General features: G+C 43.3%; 1 protein-coding gene across 1 annotated transcript in view; it reads right to left on the bottom strand.

Moving 5' to 3' along the window:
• Positions 1-16,791, bottom strand: part of LOC149473720 (aldehyde oxidase-like) — a 168,571-nt gene that overhangs the window by 38,926 nt on the left and 112,854 nt on the right. Inside the window, exons 28-31 of the mRNA XM_089670221.1 lie at positions 15,524-15,652; positions 15,196-15,270; positions 14,180-14,232; positions 568-682 (exon numbers count right to left, since the gene is read on the bottom strand). Of these exons, the coding sequence (XP_089526347.1) occupies positions 568-682; positions 14,180-14,232; positions 15,196-15,270; positions 15,524-15,652 (372 nt within the window). The remainder of the gene's footprint in view (positions 1-567; positions 683-14,179; positions 14,233-15,195; positions 15,271-15,523; positions 15,653-16,791) is intronic.

Raw genomic sequence — 16,791 nt, 5'->3', positions numbered from 1 at the left:
CTCCTAACACTGATATAAGCCAACATGGCATGCAATGAACCGGTGCAGATTGTATAAAACAGCTTTTCAGGTTACAGTATGCTACAGAAAAATGGCAAATGATCTCACACAGTACACCGGCTCTCTGTGACCAAATCTAAACCAGGTAATATAAGATGGCTTCAGATCTGCTCTCCACCCGTAAGAGAGGTCCCATGGATGTGTTTGGCCCCCTAGTGGACTTAATTGTTGAGGTCTCAATGGTTAAGCCCACTAAAGGGGTGAAACGCATCTGAGGAACCTCTCCTGCAAGTGGAGAACAGTGCTGAAGCCATCTTACATTACCTGGTTTAGGTTTGGCCACAGTGAGTTGGCGTCCTGTGTACGATCAGTTGCAATTTTCTTTTTTTACATATATGTCATGATTATATATATATATATATATATATATATATATATCTATCTATCTATCTTACTCTTTTGCTTTAAGTAGGAAAACAACAGGCTTGTTACTGGGAATCTGTATCTCTGCCTTCAACTGACTCCAATTGTACTTTACAATATACAATATTAAGTTTAATGACTTACCTTATGATCTCCTGTTAGGCAGTCGACTTCCACCTCAGAACAGGCAGCCCCATAGACACTATATTCAAATGGCCGACCTTCACCTTTCTCCCAGTCCATATAAGTTTCATATCCCCTGCATAACCATGAACAGCAAATTAAATAGTATGAACATAGTTCTTACTGTGCCATTCCAAAGGCTTTTCAGGAAAAAATAAATAATTGTAGCAGCTAGGCTACATTAATTGCGCCTGATAGTCTATCACTTAATATGTCAGTATATCACAGCTTAAGGTTGTACATGTGACCTTTTACCTAGGAGCAGAGCCCATGGCGTCCCAGCATACATTTTGAGGTCTCAAAAATGTTTAAATTTTAAAATTACATTTTTAAACTTGTTGGCTTATGCTGTGACCTACAGAGTGTGCGCTCTCAGCACATATGTTTTTTGTTAATGCACGCAAATGTGCGGCCGCTCTGCGTCTAGGCCCAGATGCTGGGAGGCCGCACATTTGTGTGCGGCTGGCGTGAAGAGGTTAAGCTTCTATTTTTAAAATGGCTAGTTCTGTTTTATCACCAGCTACTCTTGTTCAAGGAGCTGTAATACTTCCCCATGAGACCCGGATTGACCTCGTTATTCTCTTGATTTGTCTGCCTTTAACGTCTGCCTGGACCTGAGTACTCTCTTGTTTGCTGTCTACCAAGACCCTTGCCAGGACCTGACTATCCTTTTTCCTGCCACTTAGTGTGGAATATCCACAACATGCATTTTGTTCTTGCTATCCCATTGGTGAAGTTCTACTGAGGGCCACAACCTGGCGACAGTTTGCAGTGAAGTAAACTGCAATCACTAGGGTTTCCAGGCCATCTCCACCTTCAGGAGCTCTCATGAATATCAAATGTCACTTAGATCCGGAGACTCATTTGAGGTCATGTCACCTGCCACGGTGCTCCTTGACAAGCAGATAACTGCTCAAATAGAAAGAGTATCTTCCTGACAGCGCCTTCTTTCGATTAAATACATGGCCTATCACCACCCCTATAGCAAACATTTTTACTCTTGAATTAGTTGTATGCATAAAATCCCAACACAAGGCAAAGAATCAGACATGCAAGTATTATTTCCATTACTACAATAATTCCATACATTTGGCAGTCATAATATTACACATAGCTTCATCTTTGTTTTAGGCCATCCTGCATGATATTTTTATGCAATGGTGCATTATCAGGACATAAAAACTGGAAAAACATGTATCAGAAATACAGTTGAGAATGTTCCTGGATTAAGAGGTGAATTATTTTACCCACTCCAATACCAGGCACTGTTACCCCCTTCTTGTCCAGGCCAATTTTCAGCTTTCAGTGCTGGTGCTATTGTGCAGTCATGCAACACTGTACCCATATGATATCTTTATCTTTTTTTCACACAGAGTTTTCTTTTGGGGATATTTAACCACCACTTTTTTTTTGCTTAAAAAAAAAAGTTGGTTTTAACATTTTGCAAATAAATAATCCTTTCTTCATAAATCTAGGCCTAAATGTATACTACTAAATTTTTTTGGTGACAATAACCCAAAACAGTGTAGATTTGTTAGTCTGTAGTAAAGCTTTAGAATAGTGTCCACAAACTATGGTAAAAATATTTGAAAATCGATCAATCCTGATGTGTACAACTGTGATCTGCTGCATGATGCATCTTCTGGAGTGGACGTCATCTAATGTCCACCCAGAATGGAGAATGTCCTGCCCGGCCGTCATTTCACTATAAGTGTTACAGCAGAAAACTATACAGCATGCTGACCTTCCAGAAATGTAGTTCTTAAACTGTATTTTACATCTGCAGTCAAATTTGAGAAAACCTCACTATATGTGTTATATGTTCCCATTAAAACAGCATAGCTAAAAATATATTTCTTACCTTTTAGATGTTTGTTTGGAGCAGGGCTCTGAGCATATTGCAAGCTACAATGCTGAACAATTTGAAATGAGAAGCAATTCCATCTCTCGTGACTGGATGATGGAAATCAGCAGAGCTTTACCACATTTACTAAAGTGGTTATAAAATCAAGGCATTTCTAATCCTAATTAATTCCCTGCAAAAAACTTCAATAAGTTCACCTTTTTGAAAAAATAAATAAATGCTCACATTTTTGCAGGAGCCTGCAGAGCATTGTCAGGTTACTGCATACACTGCCTGCAGCTCTTTTTCCCATACCTCTGTACAGGTTGTAACAGAGGCAGTGTGAATGGATTACAAGCGTACGGTCCACTGAGAACCATCTTTTAGATCATGAGCAGGGCCCTCCAATTCCTTCTGTATTGGAATTGTACTGTCCCCCTTTATATTGTAAAACTCTGTGCAACCGTTGGAGCTATATAAATCCTATAGAACAACTACAAGCTGTCTGCCATGTTTGTGGATTGGACACAGCTGTGCAATTGGAGCCCTGCACAGCCGCACTTTTTTTTCAAAATGTAACAGCCGGGAGAGGGTCCTCCACCCACTGTCACAGGTGAGGGGATCAGGAGTGCAGGTACGGGGGCAGATCTGGAGCATGTTACACGTTACCCTAAATATGGGTGTAAATGTGTAATGCTCTCCAAAAAGGTGGACTTGCTTCTTTTCCACCCCCAAATGGCTTCTGTCTCAATCCAGTGCTGTACACAAATACAGCAGTGCTGCTCTTATCCTTTCCTCATTGGCTCCTGCTACTGTCAGTCAAATCCAGTGAGGAGGGAGCAGGGGTGGAGCCGAACGGTGCTGTATAGGTCTATGGACACACAGCCTGGCTCAGGAACAACCTGCACAAGTGCCCCCTCAGCACACAGTTTACTGAGAAGGCACTCGTAGGAGTGGAGGGTGCCAGCAGAGGGCCCCAGAAAAGGAGGTAAGCAGCCACTCTGTGCAGTACCTTGCAGCAGGGAAGTATGATAGGTTTGTTATATTAAGAAAAAGAAAAAGCAAGCCTTTCCAACCACTAAAGCTCTGTGGGAAATTAGTGCAACTGCACAGTCTATTTGGCTTTAGTAAACCCACCCCACTGAGATTCCTCTCTTTAACATACAATGGCAAAGTCAAGCTTCTAAATCTTTAGTCCTATAGTAGGACATACAGGGGTTGATTTACTAAAACTGGGGAGTGGCCAATCAGCTTCTAACTTCAACTTGTTCAATTAGGCTTTAACAAAAAAACCTGGAAACAGATTGGTTTCTATGCATTAACCCCTTAGATTCCTCAGTAAGTATAATGCAGGCCATAGATGGGGAGAAAAAACGGCAGATTTTTCTTTTAAAAAACGAAAATTCGGTCGTTCAAGCGGCCGACGTTACCATCAATGGTAATAAAAAAACGGCCGATTTTCATCCCTTCTACAGCTGGCAAAAAGTGTCCCTGCAGAGAGCTCCGCTATTTCTGACAGTTCTCTGACAGTTCCTTCACATTTACAGCGGTTGAAACATTGTATCTATTTGTTTCCATTTAGGATACAGATGTTTTTATTCGGAAACAAATAGATACAATGTTTCAACCGCTGTAAATGTCAAAGAACTGTCAGAGAACTGTCAGAAATAGCGGAGCTCTCTGCAGAGATACTTTTTGCTGGACTGGAATTCTTCTTCTTCTTCATCCTCATCCTCTTCTTCTTCTTCTTCATCCTCTTCTTCTTCTTCTTCATCCTCATCCTCATCCTCTTCTTCTTCTTCTTCTTCATCCTCATCTTCTTCTTCTTCTTCTTCTTCTTCATCCTCATCATCCTCATCCTCTTCTTCTTCTTCTTCTTCATCCTCATCCTCTTCTTCTTCTTCTTCTTATTCTTCATCCTCATCCTCTTCTTCTTCTTCTTCATCCTCATCCTCTTCTTCTTCTTCATCCTCATCCTCTTCTTCTTCATCCTCATCCTCTTCTTCTTCATCATCCTCATCCTCTTCTTCTTCTTCATCATCCTCTTCTTCTTCTTCATCATCCTCTTCTTCTTCTTCATCATCCTCTTCTTCTTCTTCTTCATCATCCTCTTCTTCTTCTTCATCATCATCCTCTTCTTCTTCATCATCCTCTTCTTCTTCATCATCATCCTCTTCTTCTTCTTCTTCATCCTCTTCTTCCTCTTCTTCTTCTTCATCCTCTTCCTCTTCTTCTTTTTCTTCTTTTTGTCTTCCTCTTGCAGGTCACTGCTCATGCGCAGATTTTTTATCGGTAAAAAATCGGCCGATTTGCCCACTAATTGCCGCGAAAATCGGCCGATCGGCAAAATCAGCCGATTTTTTTTCCAACTTTACCGAAAAACAAAAACGGCCAAAATACCGAAAAACGGCCGACCAAATCGCCCACTAACGATCCGAAAATCGGCCGATTTTATTTTCGGCTGACAAATCGGCCGATTTTCGACCCATCTATGGCCTGCATAACAAGCATGCTTTACTGCATATACAGACTGATTTTACTGTTGTGGCTTTAGTAACACTAAGGTTAATTTTTTAACCTCTTAAGGTTCTGCAAGTCGCTGGCCTCTCTCTGGTACAGGGCGTACTCCCAAACCCGCTGAAATTGTACACAGTGGGAGTTTGTCAGCAGGTCCTGGCCAACGATTCATGGATCATCAATGCTGATCGGCTGTGTCTAATCACAGCCCAAAACCCTGTGTTGACAATCAACACAGGGTTTTGTACAGAGGAAATGATCTCTTTGTTTCAAAGCAGGGAGAAGGAACAAAGAGGTTTTTGGTAAAAAGCAACACATACAGTGGGTAGGAAAAGAATCATCCCCCTTTAAAATAATCACATTTTGTTGCTTTGCACCCTGAAATGAAGACACAGTTTTGTTTTATCCAGCTGTATTTACTCAGTGCAACTTATAACTTCCAAGTGAAAGATATAACACCAACAGGTCAGAAAAAAACTAAAAATAAAAAAAACAGAATCACTGAGTTGAAAAAAGGATCACCCCCTCCTAAAAATGACTTGTAAAACACAATCAGGTGTAGCTAATCACCTTCTCAATGGCACACAAGCCATTTGACTTTCAACTGTGATCAGCTGCGGTAATTTTGACCAGCTCAGCATGAAAAGAGCTTTCCTTGAACATTTCAGTCCCAGGTAATGCAACTTAACCAATCAACTATGGGTGGCAAGGCACGGTTAAAAGATTTCCAGGGTAAAATTGTGGACAGGCACAAGTCAGGAGATGGATAAAAAAAAAAAATTCAAAAGGCTTTATCAATGCCCAGAAGCACAGTAAAGTCTGCTATTAAGAAGTGGAAAGTATTTGGCACAACACAGACCCTCCCTAGATGAGGACATCGCTCCAAACTGGATGAAAGCCAGGAGGAAACTGGTCAGAAAGGCTACCACGAGGACGACAGCAACTCTGAAGCAATTTCAGGAATTTATGACAAAGTCACCATTGTGTGCATGTGACAAGAATATCACAAATTCTCCACAAATGGAGCTTGTATGGAAGGGTTTCAAGAAAAAAGCCACTCCTTAAGAAAGGCCACATGCAGTCATGACTGAGCTTTGCCAGAACGCACCTTGAAGACTCTGAGGCCACATGGAAAATTTAATTATTTGGCCTCAACAACAAACAATATATCTGGAGGAAATCCATTAAAGCTCACCATCCAAATAACACCATTCTTACAGTAAAGCATATAGGTGGTAAATTCCGGTTATGCGGAGGTTTCTCTGCAGCAGGGACTAGTGCACTTTTCAGAATAGAACACTGTCAGATTCTTGAGGAAAGTCTGCTGCTCTCTGCCAGAAAATTTTCATTGGGAAGAAGGTTTACCCTCCAATATGACATGGACCCAAAGCACATAGAAAAAATAACCATACAGTGGTTGAAGAAGAAAAAAGTGAATATCCTTGCATGGCCTAGACAGAGCCCAGACTTAAACACCATTGAACATCTGTGCAATGACTTGAGGAATGCAGTCCACAAATGGTTACCATCAAATTTAACTGAACTTGAGCAGTTCTGCAAAGAGTGGGCAAATATTGCAAAGTCTAGATGTGCAAAATTAGTAGAGACATATCCCAACAGACTAAAGGCTGGAATTAAAGCAAAGGTGGCCCAACAAAATACTGACACAAAGGGGTGATCCTTTTTCCAAATCAGCGATTCGGCTTTTGAATTTATAAATTTTTCTGACATCTTGGCGTTATATCTTTGATTCGGATGTTATAAGTTGCACTGAGTAAATACAGCTGGATAAAACAAAAATCACAATCCCACCAGGGCCGGATATAGGGGGGGGTGCTGAGGTGGGCTGTGTCCCCCAGATTTTAGCTGTGAACCCCAGGTCTCAGTGTACACACTGATCCATGAGCCAGTATGATGCAAACAGTTGATGTAAGAAAGCACTCCGATGGGGACAGTCCATGTAAGAGGCACTCCGATGGGGATAACCGATGATATGTAAGGGGGCACTCTGATGGGGACACCTGATGTAAGGAAGGCACTCCATTGAGGGGACACCTGATGTAAGGAAGGCACTCCATTGAGGATAACTCTTCATATGTAAGGGGCCACTTTGATGAGGACACCTGATGTAAGGGAGCACTCCGATGGTGACACCTGATGTAGTGGGGGCACTCTGATGGGGACCCCGATGTAAGGGGGTAATCTGATGGAAACCCGATGTAAAGGGGCTGTGATGAGGACACCTGATAGGGACATCTGATATAAGGGAGCACAGGTTCTGTTTAATCATCCTAACCTAATGACAGCCTAATACATACTAGTGTTTCTCAGGTTGTGACACTGTGTGACAGACTGTCACTGACGCACACAGAGTGTTGACATCATGTCCCCTGACTTAATTTTACTGCACCCCCAGATTAGGAAGGCTAGATCCGGTCCGGAGTCCCACTATAAGTTGCTGATCAGCGCCATTAGTATAACATTCACACAAACCAATTAATATACAATTATTTGGATTTTTTTTACCAAAAGACATGTAGCAGAATACATTTTGGCCTAAAGTTATGAAGAAATTAGATTTTTTAAAATTGGATCAGTTTTATTGCAGAAAGTAAAAAATATTGTTTTAAAAAATTTACAGGCTTTGTTTATATAATAAAAAACCCAGTGGTGATCAAATACCACCAAATTAAAGCTCCAATTGTGTGAAAAGAAATTATCTAAATTTCATTTGGATACAGTATTGCATGACCGTGCAATTACCAGTTAAAGTAGCGCAGTGCTGAATAGCAAAAAATGGCCTCACCAGGAAGAAGGTAAAACCTTCCATAGCTGAAGTAGTTACATTTTTGTTAAAGTTACCTTATGTCGATGGGAACATGTAACAAATACAAAGTAGGTATTATTCCAGTTTGGCTGAAAAGTGGCAATACTGTAAACTATAAGCCCGGTTATGGGTTGACAACACAGCATTTTTGTGGACTGATGTTTTCTGTTTCAATATTTTTATTAAGAAAGTTTTGATTTTTAAGAATATAGCAAGCTAAAAATACGCCCTCGCAGGGGCAGAGCAGAACAATAACATATAAACAGGGATATCCTGCTGACTGATGTTAGTCAAATAACAAAAATTCAGATGATATCAAGAAGGGACGGCAAACAGCCGAGCCAAATAGCAGCAGTAATCCAACATAATATTGGAAAAAAGAGAAACGAAAGGAAGTTGGAAGAGAAGAAAAAGAAAAGAAAACAAAAAGGGAATCAGAAAGAAAAACATGAAAAAAGGGAAACTAAAGGGATCACGGATCCGGGGCTAGCACCAACAGCAACTAAAGGAGGCCATAACTAGGAGGCAGGGATGGTAAGGAATAGCGTATCCAAGGTTCCCAAACCTTAAGGAATCTCGGATGAGAATCATGAAGAATGCTAGACATCTGCTCGTTGAACAACATAGCATTCATCTGAGTCCTCACCCCTTGAAAGACTACCGAAGGGGTTCTCTAAGCTTGAGCTATAGTACGTTTTAGGTCTCAACAGAAATTGGCATCCTACCTATTCATTTCGGCTAGACAGGCCCAAAATTGGGCTATGCAGGAGGGCCACCCTTGCATCCCTACGGACCGTAATATGAAATAGTGTTTGAAGCAAACCAAAGACCCTAGACCAGAAGCCAATCAATCGCGGGCACGACCACCAAATGTGTAACACGTCCCCACGTAGACCACAGTTCCGGAAACACCTATCTCCGCCAGTCGGATTAAAGTGAGCAGTCTGAGCCGGAACCCTGTACCACCATAGTAGAACTTTGTAGGCTGCCTCAAAAGGGAGTGTATTAAATGAACATTTCGCTACCATCCCCCAGGCCTTACGCTAATCCTCCGCCTCAACCGAAACACCCAGATCTTACTCCCACTGAGAAACATAAGACAGGGGGGATGGGGAAGACCTACTGTTAAGGGAGGCATATATTACTGAAATAAGGCCAGGGGACCCTGGGGAATGCTGACATGCGTGCTCAAAGGGCGTTTTGCAGTAAGGATATGTAGAGGTACGACGGAGGGATAGGACCCAGTGGCGCAATTGCAAATACCGATAATATTCCCGTGGCGGGACCCCCCTGGATTCTCGAAGAGACTCCCAAGTTGGAAGCGTACGAGTGTTCAGGAAATCTTGTACAATAACAAAGCCATGGGAGGTCCACCAAGAGAAAGAAGAGGGATGTTCTAGGCCTGGCGGGAATAAAGAATTATGAGTGATCGGCAAAAGGAGTAGGAATGCCGAAATCAAAATCCACGAGTATTTAACAGAATCCCAAATTCTCAAACTGTGAAGCATAATAGGGCTCAAATCCAGAGGGCGCAACTTAGGCGGGAGCCAAAGTAATGTAGTTAAGGAAAACGGGGAACAGTTGGGTAATTCCAAGAGTACCCACAATGGAATATCAGTCTTGGCATGAAGCATAGACAACTAGGAAATCTGAGCCGCCAAACAGTATCTAGAAACGTGTGGAACTCCCAAACCTCCCTGTAGTCTATGGGTATACACAGACTGGCTCTAGGCACTCTGGGACGTTTACAAGCCCAAATAAAACTGAGAATCCGGCTCTGTAATACAGGAAGAAAGACGCAGGGACATGAATAGGGAGAGTATGGAAGAAGTATAAGATCTTTGGTAGAATAGTTATCTTAACAGCATGTATCCGGCTAATCAATGATATAGAAGGAAACTGCCAAGAATGAAGCAGGGAAGTAACACAGCGCAGTAAAGGGTAATAATTGGCCGAGAATAAGGCAGAGTAGGAGGAAGTAAGTGTAATGCCAAGATAAGCTAGAGATCGGGACGCCCAATGGTAGGAAAATGGAGTCTGCAACCGTTCAACCAGGTCAGCAGGGAGCATAATATTCAATGCCGTGGTTTTAGACAAATTGATATGAAGGCCAGATATAGTCGAGAAATGGTCCAATATCACTTGGAGATTGGGGAGAGTGATAAGAGGATTAGTTAAAACCAAAAGGGCATCATCCGCATAGAATTTGACCTTGTATTGAATGCCGGCATAGGGGACACCAGAGATGTCTGGGTGATTTCGAATGGCAGGTGATAATGGGCATCCCTGTCTTGTGCCCCTGAAAATAGGGAAGAAAGGGGAGAAAAAAAACCCCTGCATATTTAATAGAGGCAGAGGGAGACGAATATAAAGCCAAGATCCAAGCCAGAAATGCGTCACCAAACCCCCATCTAGACAGCGTGTATGTCAAGTATTCCCAAGAAAGTGAATCGAACGCTTTGTAAATGTATAGGGATAAAGGAAACCCTGGTATCCTGCGGCGATGTAAAATATGAATGAGATGGATGACTTTACGGATGTTATCAGCAGCTTGTCGCCCCGGAACGAAGCCAACCTGGTCTTGATGAATAAGTGAGATTAGATACTTATTAACTCGGGTGTTCAGAATCTTTCCCAGAATCTTTAAGTCCACATTTAGCAGCGAGATCGGTCTGAATGCTTGCGGGTCAAAGGCATCTTCAGCTTTCTTAGGGATCATAGTAATATGCGCCTGAAGAGACTCCAAGGAAAGCCAGGAACCCTGCTTCAAAGAATTGAAAAAGGCCACCAAATGAGGAACCAGAACGGTGGCAAATTTTTTATAATAGAGCCCAGAAAACCCATCTGGTCCTGAAGCCTTGGAGGCCTTCAAAGATTTGATGGCTTGGTAGAGTTAAGATTCAGAGATATCCGCATTCAGGGCATCTCAGGCTGCTTCTGATAAAGAGGCTAGGTGTAATTCAGCAAAAAAGCTATCAGCATGTTCGGCGACAAAGGTGTTCGGTTTTTGGTAGAGAGAGGGCAAAAAATCCTCAAATCTATGAGTAATCTTCACAGGGTCCGAGGTAAGGCCACCGCCCCTCATGCGAAGTTGAACAGGTTTATGCGTGCGACCAAGCGAATTAAGTTTCTTGGCCAACATTGGCCCAGGTTTATTAGCGCATGTGTAAAACCTATGTCCGGCCCAACGCAAAGCCTTCTCAGCTTGTGTGGTGGAAAGAAGATCAAGTTCAGCAGCCACCACATCTCAAGCCTTCCTATTGGCCGTAGTCGGACGGGCTTTCCAAGTAGCATCCACCACGGCCAATCTCGAGGTCAATTCCAACATCTTCTTCTCTCTAGCCCGTTTCCTGGACGAGGCAATTTGAATTAGATGACCCCTAATGGTAGCCTTGTGGGCTTCCCACAGATTGACGGCTGAGGATACAGAACCCACATTATCTGAAAAATGGGATTGAATATGCGAGAGAACCTGGGAGGAAGAAGCCTGAGTGGTGAGCAGGGATTCATTAAGTCTCCACCGGCTGCCCCAGATCCGTGAGAAAAAAAGAGGGAGAAGAAAGCAGACAAAAAACAAGAGACAGAAGAAGAAATCGTACACTTTAAGATAGTGCAACGAAACCACACTCAGTGGAAATTGCAACCTAACCATAAGGGCGCACATTGGGGGGTGGCTCTACCACCGGGCACAAGGGTGCGTCATAACCAACATAATATATAAAACCTTCATGGGGAGGGAAAGGAAGAAGAAAACCCCCCCCAAAAAACAAAAGGGGGGGGGGGACAAGACAGGCAAAAAAAGACGTCAATTACATTACCTTAATAATGCATAATATAACGCCATAACACATAAAGAGAATGTAAACAGGTACACAAACATATCAGGAAAATAAAACTGAGGAATCTCCGGGTCACGGCCCTGTTAGATCGGAAGCCGCTCCCAATCATATAAGGCATCTGACCATGAGCCAGGGAGGCCCCCGGTATATATAAAAAGGTACAATAACACCAGAGAAAAAACCCCCCCCAAAAAAAACCAAGGAGCCAGCGGGAGCCGGGGATCCATATAAAAGAAAAAAGAGAAAAAAAAAAGGGGGGGGGGGAAATAAGATGAAAAATTCAACTTATAATTGGACCACAAGGAGCCGGCGGGAATCGAGGATCACTACCAATTCAGATCAATATTGCATAGAAAGTTATTGCAGACTGGAAAACTAAAAATAAGCAACATCAACATCAAAAACATACGAAAGTTCGCCCAGAAAGGGCCAGTCAAGGTTTCCGCTTCATAAGAAACGCAGAGTCACTTCAGTGGAACAAGCCATTAAAAAAGTGAAAAATCTTACCCATCCAACCATACTCAACCTGGATCGGAGCGGGAGGATCCGGACAATGGAGGGGTACCAGGGAGAAAGCGTTTACGGCTGCCAATTTTCTCCCAAATACGCCCCAGCTGAGATGAAGGAGGATGGGAACCGGAGGGCCGCACCGGACTGTCAGAGGCATCCCGCGAGGGCATAAGGTGTAGCGCCTCCAGGGTTGACTTGGCCTCTTCCGGATTGTGGACAACATGACAACTCCGACCTTGGTACGCGAACCTAAGCTTAAATGGAAAGCCCCATTGGTACCTGATGTGATGGTTCAGAAAGACGGATGTGAAGGGTTTCATCTGTCGACGTTTCTGGATGGTGGATGGTGCCAGATCTGCTAACAGCTGATACGGATGACCTTGAAAGCAAAGATCCTGCTTGTCTTGCGCAGAGTGGAAAGCGGAGAAGCGATTCTTTCGTACGGTAATAGGTGAATTTAATTATGATGTCCCTAGGAGGACACTCAGACCTCCTCGGACCCAGGGCCCGATGAATGCGATCGAACTCCAGACGGTCTATTGGTATCGCCGGATCCAATTCTTGAAAAAGCGCGGTGGCAGTAGACGTGAGGTCAACGATAGCTTCGGGCAGGCCGCGTAGGCGGAGATTACTCCAACGGGACCTATTCTTGAAATCTTCCAAGCACAAGAGAGCCTGAAAGGTCCTGATCGTGATTTTTGATCACCGTAGCCGCGGCGTCCATCTTATCTTCAAGAACGTTGGTGCGGCTTCCCAATTCGCAAATTTCTTTGGTGAGATGATTCGCTAGTTTGGAAGTGGAGGTGTGAAGCTCCTGTTGCAGCATGGTCTTAAACTTAGCCAGGAGATGTGCATCCCGCAAGGGGGGCTGTGGGTGGTCTGCGGCCCGCTTGGAGGGCTGTGGGTGGTCTATGGCCCGCATGGAGGGTTGTGGGTGGTCTACGGCCCACATGGAGGGTTGTGGGTGGTCTACGGCCCGCATGGAGGGTTGTGGGTGGTCTACGGCCCGCAAGGGAGGCTGTGGGTGATCTGCAGCTCGCATGGAGGGCCGTTGGTGGTCCGTGGCCCGCAAGGAAGGCTGTGGGGGGGGGGGTCGGTGTCCTGCATAGGGGACTGGTGGAGGTCGGCAGGGTAGTCTGGCAGGCTCTCCAGGCCCGAGGAGGCATCTGGGCGACCCAAGGACAGCGGCAGGGATGCGGCCGAAATTGAGGCAGCATCGGCGGACCGGCTCTGGAGCTGAGCGCTGGAGGCTGCTTTTTTTTCCCCATGGCAGCGTGGCATCGGGGGGGGGGGGGGGGTCAGCAGAGGGTGAGGACAGATGTGGGGGACAGATTCAGCTCCCCAGGAGGCCTATTATAGCTTAAATGTGCCCAGTGGTGGAGGAGCGCAGAGGTCAAACGGCCATATCGTGCACTGCTCACGAGTGCCGTGGACTGATGTTTTCAGCTCTGCCTAGTGTCTTTTGCTAAACTGCTCAACCACTCCCACTGTCAGATCTCGATAACTTAAAGGCTAATCAATCTGTAGTCCAAGATGAGAACTATGAATATGGATGTTTATACAATAGCACTTTACTTCTACTTCAGACTTCTAAAGCTGACTATAAGTGGTAAGAGTGACCTTTGTATTGCTAACTAATGCTTATGGCCATATGTAATATTGGTGACATTGGAAAAGAACAGATTCTGTGCAGTGAAAGCACAAATCAAGTATAGAGAGAGAGGAAAAAACAAAACAAAACACTTAAGCATGATGGAAAATGTATTGTTTTTAGTGTATGGGGTGCAGCACCCCTAAAAAAAATCCCCAGTTTTTTCCCAGTTGCTGTGGCAGTTGTGAAGCCAGATAATGCTACTTTCTCTGTTGGATATTCAAAAACAGAGTGCCCAAATATCTGGCAATATCTTGTGTTTGTAGGTTTCCATTCAAATCTGAAATACTGTTCTTGGGTAGAATTGGCCTTTACATTTTTTTATGTAATTAGCATGTTCATTGGATGATCCTTATCTTAAAATATATACTCGTATACTACTTTACCTGAAATATCCAGTGGCAGAAAGGCTTATTCTTTGAAAAAAAGCTTCACTGACCTATTACAGAGAAGATAGTGTGTCTTAATTTGAAACCATGCAAAGTGCAAAGATAATATACCCAACGCAGCTCTGGACTCCCATGATTAATGCATCTAATATGACCTTATACATTATCCCAACATAGGCCCTAACTGGTTTGCACATTCAGGACAAAGAACCAGGGTTATATTAATTCTTTACCCCTTCTCAGCATATGCTTACCTTTCCTTCTCTTCACCCCACTTCCTATTTGATTGCCTGATATCTGACTAGGGATTAACGAATTCCAGGCATGGTATATTTTTACATAGTTACTTTGGTCCAGCTTTGACAATGTAACTATGCATATGCCATACCTGGCTGATCCCCCTGGAAGTTGAAAATCACTACAGTAGGTTTCACTACTACAATGATCACCACTACCTCCCGGGTCCCATGCAGAGCGGCTGCCCTGCTACTTACTGAACACAGGAGGTTGCCCACTTGGCTTGGGTGCCATTTTGAGAACACTGTATTTTTTCAATGAATGTGTGAAGTGGGGTGGTGACATCATAATCTCTACCAGGTCCAATCAGAAAATGCATTGCATTCATTTGCAAAATGCAAAGTGTTCACTGAATGGCGTGCGTGCTGGGCAGGCGACTGCCTGTGTTCACAATGCAGCAGGGCAGCCAGACGCTAGTGGAAATCACTGTAGTACCAGTGTCTACTACAGTGATTTCTAGCTTCCAGGGGGATTGGCTAGGTATTTGTATCATTACTTTGGTTGGACCAATATAACTATGGTAAAAAAAATAACCATACCTGTAATTCAACTTTAACTGCAGTAATTTGCAGGTTGTTGCAAACCTGGCTGTTCTCTGCCAGTGGTGCCTGGATCACAAAACTAGCTGAACAGAATATCAATTCATCTGCCAAGTTAACATGTATGCATTTCAATAGAATACTGTGCTTAGAGTTTTCCTGCAAAAATCCACCTACCCAATTTTCCCAAGAACCTGCAGGATTTTTGCTGCTAATGGGTTCAAGTCGTTTTAGAAGTTTCTCACAAGCATTCTGTGAAGAGGAAAATCAAATATTGAGGATTATTTTTTATTAGCTCATTCTTCCTTTTCAAATGTTTATAATGAAACATATGTACTGCAACTCTATGACTTCTGTATTGTTGTTTAATAACCGAGAACAGTGTTGGTAATTTTTCTGCAGCTGTGCAGGCTGAAAGACATTTGTAGATGATAATAACCAACGTGTATACAGTATGAATTTTTTTCTGAATGCTACAACCAATAATAAATGTAATACTAAATACCTTAACTGCCATCCCATTTACATCTGTCCCAACAGTGGCAGCAGTGGAAATAGTATTGGGGACAGAGGTGGTACTTGTTTCACAGATGTGGATGTATGATATAGGTATTCCCAGTTCACGGCTGGCAATCTGCATTGAGGAAGAAAAAGATGGTATAGGGTTATTCCTTTGTGTGTGGTTAACTTATGATTTTGCACAGCTCTGTTGCATATTAGTTTGTTCAGAGATATTTTGAACAAGGTTATCGGCATTTTGAAAGTGAAGGAGAGCGAGCTCCTCGCCTCCTGGGGCCCTCTGGTGAACTGATGGGGCCAAGGGAAAATATAATTAATGTTACAGCAGGGCCAGCTGTACTGCCCTATCGGCGGCCGTGGCCTTGGCTGCGCCCTAAGCTGCTGCCTAGTGGTAGTGGTGGCCTGCTGGTGGGTAATACAAGTTTGCCTGAATTTATGCTTTTAACTGATCTAACCATCTAGAGCAGTGGTGGTTATTTTTGTTCATATAGTGAGCCTCTAGTGGAGCCTCTGACATGGCTGCACATAATATTCAGACTGCCGACTTGCAACAGGAGATGGTCAGAGACCGCAGGCATGCAACTGGAGATGGTCAGAGACAGCAGGCATGCAACTGGAGATGGTCAGAGACAGCAGACATGCTATTGGAGTTGTAGGAGACTGGGGACAGGCTTCAAGAGACAAGCTGCATAAGACCAATAAGGATCACACTCACTACAGCACCTTTACAAAGCAATGCTTCCACGTTTCTGCTGTTTAAAGTTTGGAGACCACTGGTGTAGACAAATCCGTAAGATATTCATGAAATATCAAAATGTATAACTTATTATGGATATATATTTTGTCAGTGTAGCCATACAATGCAATCTACTATTATTTGATAGCATCTTTTTGTATAACATTCCACCTAGCAACACTAGGGTAGTTTGTTTGAATCTCAACCAGACACTACCTGCCTGGAGTTTACATGTTCTCCTTGTACCTGCGTAGGTTTCCTACCACACTCCAAAGACATGTTGGTAGGTTAACAGGCTCCTGTCTAAATTGGCCCTAATATGTATATGTATGAATGTGAGTCGGGGACCTTAGATTGTAAGCTCCTTGAGGGAAGGAACTGATGTGAATGTAAAATAAATATGTAAAGCACTGCGTAAATTGATATAAGTACCTAATAAATAAATACAAATAAATAAAACAGTCATTTCAAAAGTTATACAAAGACAGAAAAAAGTTAATCATCTATGTAGAACAATG

Source organism: Staurois parvus, unplaced genomic scaffold (genome assembly GCF_062004578.1).
Source record: "Staurois parvus isolate SC_StPar_1 unplaced genomic scaffold, SC_StPar_1.0 ptg000011l, whole genome shotgun sequence".
In the NCBI taxonomy this organism is placed as follows: domain Eukaryota; kingdom Metazoa; phylum Chordata; class Amphibia; order Anura; family Ranidae; genus Staurois; species Staurois parvus.
This window is presented reverse-complemented; position numbering and strand designations above follow the sequence as displayed.